At 56.3% G+C, this 7,554-nt stretch overlaps 2 protein-coding genes across 2 annotated transcripts in view; one reads left to right on the top strand and one right to left on the bottom strand.

Moving 5' to 3' along the window:
* The window catches only part of W97_05040 (uncharacterized protein), a gene marked incomplete at both ends in the record, with an annotated part of 3,738 nt that extends 3,055 nt beyond the window's left edge, over positions 1 to 683 (top strand). The window contains one exon of the mRNA XM_007782928.1: positions 136 to 683. Within this exon, the coding sequence (XP_007781118.1) occupies positions 136 to 683 (548 nt within the window). The remainder of the gene's footprint in view (positions 1 to 135) is intronic.
* A 1,731-nt stretch (positions 684 to 2,414) lies between these two features.
* Positions 2,415 to 3,161, bottom strand: W97_05039 (uncharacterized protein; the record flags this gene model as incomplete). Its single annotated transcript, XM_007782927.1, has 1 exon — positions 2,415 to 3,161. One exon carries the CDS (start codon positions 3,159 to 3,161, stop codon positions 2,415 to 2,417), a length of 747 nt encoding a protein of 248 aa, XP_007781117.1.
* Positions 3,162 to 7,554: the final 4,393 nt, after the last annotated feature.

Below are 7,554 nucleotides of genomic sequence, written 5' to 3'. Positions count from 1 at the left end.
AGGATCAAGGTAAACTCGCTGAGGCCGAGCTGGTGTTGCAGCGCGTACTGCAAGAAAGTGAGAAGGCTCTCGGTCCAGAGCATAGAGACACGCTTAGCACGGTTTACAACCTGGGATTGCTCTATCAGGATCAAGGTAAACTCGCTGAGGCCGAGCTGATGTTGCAGCGCGCACTGCAAGGAAGGGAGAAGGCTCTCGGTCTAGAGCATAGAGACACGCTTAGCACGGTTAATAACCTGGGAGTGCTCTATGAGGATCAAGGTAAACTCGCTGAGGCCGAGCTGATGTATGAGCGCGCCCTACAAGGAAAGGAGAAGGGTCTCGGTCTAGAGCAGAGGGACACGCTTAGAACCGTTCATAACCTAGGATTACTCTATCATAATCAGGGTAAACTCGCTGAGGCCGAGCTAATGTACCAGCGCGCACTGCAAGGATACGAAAAGACACTCGGTTCGGGAGATGTTGGAACTCACAAGCAGGCGCTGGATGCCATATACAATTTGGGCGATCTCTACGAGCGTCAGGGCAAGCTGGCAGAGGCAAAGGAGATGTTTACACGAGCTTTGGTCGGGTATCAAACCGTTTTTGAGCTGTCCCATCCTAAGTGTCAACACGCTAGCTGGCGCATTGAATCTCTAGGGGAAAATCAAGGTACAATGAATACATTCCGCTTCTGCCGTTGATGCCTAGGACTCCGCTGACCTGATGAATAGAACTTATAGAAGATAGTTGTAGCGGGGATATTTTCAGCGACGACGATAGTGGCGGGAATGGTAGCGGCGAGGATGGTAGCGGCGAGGATCGTGGTGGCGATGATAGCCATGGTAATGACAACAGCACCGGCAGGGATGGTGAAACTGAAAGCATGAGATCGGCCCAGAACCGCGATCAACACCGGCGAGCCTCCAACTATCCCTCCTCCGCAGCTACGAACAAGTCTTCCGCCGCGCGGTCTAGCTCCCTCTTCAACCGCCTCGCCCGTCTACGACTAGGACGACGACGACGGCCCCAGGACCCATCATGACGGCATCTTCTCCACTCTGCCTCGCCGTACCACCGCGCGGACTCTCCCTCCGACGATTAACACGTGGCATCGCCGCCACCGCTGTCGATGTCCTTACCCGCTCTCCTTCCGGGCTCCGGCTTGAACTGGCCGCCTCCCAGTCGCTGAGGGACCTTCATTGCGGCCCTCCGCCACGTTCTCAACAATCGCATGACGCTTCCCGCAGCGACGGTTTTACGGGGTATGCTCTCTCGACAAGAGCCGTATCACTTCCGTCAGGAGGAGAGGCTCACACCGTTCTGGCTGCTCTTGCTAAGTGGAAAGACCACGTGCCTCACGCGATTCAGTCACACTCTGCCACGCTGCTTCCAGCCTTCTCGGCAGGTAGCTCATTGCCTTCAGAATACAGGAACTACTGGCTTCTCGAGCTGTTCCTTTGATCCTAGTGTGGCACATTCCATCCAGCTAGGTTGCGTAAAGCCTTCGCCCTGGACGTCGTGGTGCGTCCCCAACCTCACATTGCAACAACGTGCAAATCATAGTGTTAACCTATGGCAGCAGAAGCCGCACGGTACCCGCTCAACGACAACCAGGCGGCTCTCAAAACCCCAACACACTCCTGAGACTGACAAGGGCCAAGATTCGGCGGCCTCGCCATGCCTCCGCAGCGCCCTCACCTCAACTCACAGCCTAAGGGGCATCACGCGACCGAGCAGTTAACATGCATGCGTCACAACTACCTATACTTTGGGGCCCGCTAGCCAGATCGCCGCCGAGAAACGTCAGCGACACCCTCACTCCCCAACCACGGAGAAGTGAGCATCGCCATGAAACGGCGGTGGGCTCGGGCAAGGGAAGCAGTTCATGCAGCGGCGGGGCGGACAATTCGGGAATGGGGGATTTATGCCGGCGGCTGTGATGGTCTTCGCCGGGCGAGACAGTATGTCAGTCTTCCAATCGCAATCTTAAGAGTTTATGCACGGCGTCACGTGGGTGGGTCACGGATTCAGCGGGCGCTGGAGTTGCGCACAAGATCGCAAGCCGCTTGTAAGGCTAGATTACACGATTTGCACATTTGCGAAGGAAAGTGATACCCTGGAATTGAGAGAGCTGCATCCGTATTTCTTCCTACGGATCTCATGCACTAGTTCGTTCGTCACTCATCCTTGTTACTTCCTTCCCACCTCCGGCGCACGCCTCGACGCTGGCAGACGCCACCAACAATCTTTTTCGGACTAAGAAACCCGAGCGAGAGCGAGAGCGCTGCTTAAACCGCAAGCACGGCGCTGGTAAGGAAAAGGCAGAGTTGCACACTCTGTGGGCGCACGAATCAGCAAACGGTAGCATGACATGGCAGCGAGAGAGGAGTAAAAGGGGCGGTGTAGAGAGCAGGGCTGGGGGTATTCACCAATTACGTTGGCGACGGCGTCGGCGCCGTCGTCCTAGTAGTGCTCGTCGTCCTGGTCGTTCCTGTCGTCGAAGTCGTGCCGGTGGTTCTAGTGGTGGAGGTCGTTCCGGTGGTCCTGGTGGTCGAAGTGGTCCTCGTAGTGGTGGGTTTGTCATCATCGCTATCATCGTCCCCGTCGTCCGAGTCGTCAGAGTTATTGTCATCGGACTGCGAGTCTGAGTCCGAGTTGTCATCTGAGCTTGCATCGCCGTCATCAGACTGGCTATCGTCGTCGCTGCTGTCCTCGCCGTCCTTGTGGCCGCCGCCGCGCTTCTTATGCGCGGGCGCGCGGGTCTTAAGCTTCTTGGCTAGGGCGCGGGCTTTCAGCTTCTTGATCAGGGCACGAGCTTTCTTAAGCTTCTTCTTGTCATCGTCACCACTATCAGAGTCCGAGTCCGAGTCCGATTGGCTGTCGTCACCGGAGCTGGCGTCCCCGTCATCGGACTGGCTGTCGTCATCACTGCTGTCCGAGCCGTCAATGTGAGTATCGTCGCGTGCTACGACGAAGCCCGCAGCAAGGGCATCGCCGAGCTCCTCCGCTTCGCGGCGGACGACGTATTTTGCGTAGCTGGCGTAGGTCTCGTCCAGGTTAGCGGCGCCCACATCCCGCGCGGACTGTTTGTTGTTGGCGGTGCGGGTGATGAGGCGGGGGAAGGCGGCTACCAGGCCGATGCCGAGCAGCACAGCGAAGTACAGTTGTGTGAACCTCATAGTGAATGACTCAGGGTGTTTGATAGTAGAGAGTGAGTAGTGGAGATTGAGTCTCTAACTCTGAACGAGAATCTGGGAGTGAGGCCGGGCCGCTATATAGTCAGACTTCCTTCCGTTCCGACGTAGTTTGGGGGGTGAAGAGATGTCGTCTAGACCCTTCGATATGGCTAAGCAAGCTAAGCCGACATGATGGCCTGTTCTCGACTATGCAAGCATTGCAAGGATGGCTGGTAAAACCTCAGTCATCATGCAAGACTGACTGAGGCTTGCAGAAGCCTAGGGTGGCCCGAATCGAGGGTTTGCGGGAGGAATAGTCGTGGTTGGCGGGTTCGGAGGGTCTTCCTCTGCATGGACTACGTGAGCTGGTGGTCCTATCGGGGAAGTGCCGGACTTCCTATGGAACACGACCCCCAGTTGTCGGCAATGTTACGGCATCGAACCTGTAGGGGACTGGCAGTCCCACATGCGTCACGCACAAGGAGGTGACTTAGAGTGTGGAGGGCTAGATCTTACCTTTTCTTGGGTATCTGCAATTCCAGTATTGGCCATTGAGCGGTGGATGTGACACTCAGAAGAAAGAGTGTCTATTGCATGCTCTAGGCAGGTTAGCAGGGCTTGACTCCCTTGCACAGTTGAGATTCTGGTAAGGGAGGGGTGATGGTAGCACTCGGTCAGTAACGCCTCGCAGTCAAAACGTAACCTACTCCTGGAAAGGCTAAAACTACCATTGAAGCTCTAGACTCCAAGTCCACATCTTGCGCTGCAAGGATTGCATCAGAAGTCTTCTCTTCCGAGTCCCATTCAACCGCTCATGCAGATACTGTATCTGGCATTCTCATCGGATACCATCCTGCCGAATCACGAGATAGCTAGGCCCAAGTTGCAGGCCGACTTCCAAGTCGTGCACAGCGTCCTCGGAGAGTCTTCCGGGCTCGCAGCCTGCAAGCGGAATATCATGCAGTGCCGGGCCAGATTACCGGGCAATGTGCGACGGAAGTCGCGTGCCCTCGGCGATGGTGCGGCGACTCTTACCCAATGCTGATATCACTCATGCTGGGTGCCGCCCAGCTAGAGACCAGTATGGCCTTTAGCCTTCTGCAGAACCCAACGTCAAGCGCAGTGATGGTTCGGGGATTTGATAACGTAGAAGAATTACGAACATTCGCAGGAGGTGACGAATCGTTGGTGGCGAACTGATGGGCGTTGCGGGAAGCTTGACTCGGAGAATTCGTGCGGCAGATGGAAAACTTGCTCAGGAACGGTAGGACGCTAGATTAGTTCGGATATACTAGATTTGTTGCATTCTCCACGTCCCATCTGGTGGGTGCAATTGTGATGTAGTCCACCGGACCCATGCAAGTCGACGTCAGGGAGCCCCTGTAGCCGTGCCGTCCCTAGCGCATCCTCCCGGATCTGATAACCAATAAGCCTCACAAGCTAACGACATCCGGCCCTCGCCCGAGGATACCCTGAGCGCACGCGCGGGGTCGAGAGAACGTTTGAGAGGACGCTTGCCGCGGCTACCTTACCCACCACGCCCACATATGCAGGCTTCGATCACCTGCTTCCTGTTCCCAGGTAACCTCCAGCCTGGCTGGCGGGCTCCACTGGCGCATTACGGCACCGGCCTGACGGTCAGCAGCCGTCTGGGCGCGGCGGGGGTTATGTGACTCCCACCATCTCCCTGCATTCTCAACTGTCCACCCTGTTTTTCAGAGGGAGAACATCTGCGAGGCTTCGCGTTCTGATGCCAGTCTCTCAGAACAGGCTCCAAGGCTAAGCGATCTTCTAGTCAGCTCATGCGTTCTCCGCTCGCGTATCCGCATCTGCAGAGACAGCGCAAGGCCATGCATACGTCAGGCTATCTAATGTTTGCCTCTAGCTGAAGTCCGATTCCACCACTAAAAAACACCAGGAGCCGAGAACTTGTTCCAAGCAGCTGCTATCATCCCCACCCTGCTGACGGCTCACGGCCAGTCTCGAGCGGAATGGATTGCGCCCTGAACTCTAATTTTGAGCGGTTCCAGCCGCGCGGGGCCATCGCTCCGTGCCGCTTTCCACCTTTCCAGTGTCTGCCAGTAGCAAACCGGATGGCGTAGGCAGCCTCTCGTTTCTTGAGGACCAGCCGATGGATGCGATGCAGCCTTTTCTCCGTCCCATACCCTTACGCTCGTTGGTGTCCCTCCAGGCTGGGATCGGCTGTCCATATCTTGGATGCACTCGGGTCATCGCGGCCTGCAAAAGCTGTGGTACCCTTTGCTAGTGCCGGATTGGACACCATACTGTAACTTGCCTTCCGGGGCCGATAGCCGTCAGGAACCTTGTTCCCAGCAGATTTTAAGCGTTGGGATTCATTGCTTGTGCGGGCTGCTTATGCGGGCTGCTTGTGCGCCACCTATCCCAGGCCCAACAGTAAGTTGCTGCAGCCATGCGCAGGGAAGGTGGCGCAACACTTTCCTCAGCGTCTTGGCGTTATGTACCCTGTTCGGTGGAAGCCCTCCTCTGAGTCCCGTCTCACTCTCTCTAGCGAGCCTTCTCCTCACCTGTCGCCCGCTCACCTGGCAGCCCTGGTGGACCTCCTGTCACTGCACCACTTCGTGTGGGCTATCACCCACCTCTCAACAGTAGCTCGACTAGCCTTCATCTCTCCTACTCCGGTGATGCTCTTTACTTCCGTCTGTCACGCCACAAGAAGCTCCTTCCCACCGCATTCAGACCCAACGATTCGCCCGTCATCCACACGAGTGCTCCAAACCATCTACTCGAGCATCTCCGTCCACTACACCCAACGAAGGCCACAGCCTCACCCCTTCATCGGTCCATTCGCTCGACAGATCGTCGATCCCAGCCCGCGAAATTAGCGCACTAAAGATGTTGTCTAGAATGATACGCAACAGACTGCCAAAGGCTCGACGGCTAGGGTTTCCTCGCTGGGACGTTCATCACTGCTCGAGCCACGTCGATGTTTCGCAGCGCTAGGCAAGGTGAATGGCTTGAAGAGTGATCCCGACCTCGGCCCTCTTACGCGAGCGTGCAGCTTAAGCTCTCGAAGCTTACGCCAACACTTTCCTCGGCATCCGATCGCGGCCGGGGTCTTATTCGCTATCTTGCCCAGACCCCAGTTCGAGATAATTTATGGACTTGATCACGCGACAGCGTAGCATCAGCTCAAGACGCCTGCGTCCATCCCGCAAGGTTGTTCCTGGAGATCTCGCTGAGTGTGCTGCACGCTCTCTGTTCTGGAAACCTCGAGCCCAGCGGCTTGCAAAGCAGGGAACCGCTTGCGGCTGTTACCGATCTAGTAAGCCGCGTTTGCAGCTCCAGAATCCCCTTGTGCAGCAGTGGATGCGGCATATCTTTACTTACTGCCGCATGGCTACCGGCCAGCTCCATAACATCTAGAATCGTCTCGGCAACGCACCCCACACGGCAGAGCTCGTGTCAGCCTGCGACATGTCGAAGCAAGTAGTTGTGTGTGTGCATCATCTACCTCTCAAACACGCGTCGCCAGACCGACCATCCCCAAGCGGGATGTCGCCAATCGAGATTCTTTCCTCCTATCCGTGTGCGATGCGGCGATGCCCCAAATCTGTAGCCCCCCACTCGCTGGACTTGGATTTCCAATCGTGCTTCTAAGTTCAGAAATAAGCAGGGTTTACTGCTGAAAAAATCTTATGCGACGATGCATTACTGGCTGGCATTATTGACGGGAAGAAACAGAAAGAATGCTTTGATTGCTTTCACCCGCTGAGTTCGCCCGTAAACAATCACGTGACCGGTCAGATCTAATGCCTCGCCATTGTCCACAGCGGCCCAGCCCAATCCAATCGTTATTCTCCGCGGAGCACTTCGGGCAAACGTTTCCCGGCTCGCGACTCCGCTAGCTGGACATTCTTGCGTGCCCAAGAGCGGGAAGTTCTCCCACCACTTGCTCGACTTATTCCTTGCCTGCTCGATCTCAGTGGCATTCGCCACCGCAACTTGAGCCATCTGGCTCCCACATGGCTCCCCAAATCTGGGCGCGGTGGGGTCCAAGATACTGTCATCTCTCTGACATTCATCTAACTTGCCCGGTGCATTCTTCAGTGCCAACACCTGCATGGATGGCATTTCTGATCTCTGTCCTCTGGGAGCACACTCAAGGGCACGCTCCAAGGCACAAGGAATCCCAACTCAGCCCGCACGTCCTCCCCACTCACCAATCAGCTGCACCAACAGCGTAAGCTTACGGTATGCATGTGTCGGCCCCCCCTAAGCCACGATCAAAGACCGCCCACCGGACAGACCACCGTAGGCTGAGGACCCGTTCGATGCAGCTGCTAACGTCTTTGATCCGGTCTCGCTGACAGAACATCGTCAGTCTCGATCAGAGCAGCTCGCGTCTTGAGCTACT

The sequence above is a fragment of the Coniosporium apollinis genome, assembly GCF_000281105.1.
Source record: "Coniosporium apollinis CBS 100218 chromosome Unknown supercont1.23, whole genome shotgun sequence".
NCBI lineage: Eukaryota > Fungi > Ascomycota > Dothideomycetes > Coniosporium > Coniosporium apollinis.
Note: the sequence above shows the minus strand (reverse complement) of the source record. Positions and strands in the feature narration are given on the sequence as shown.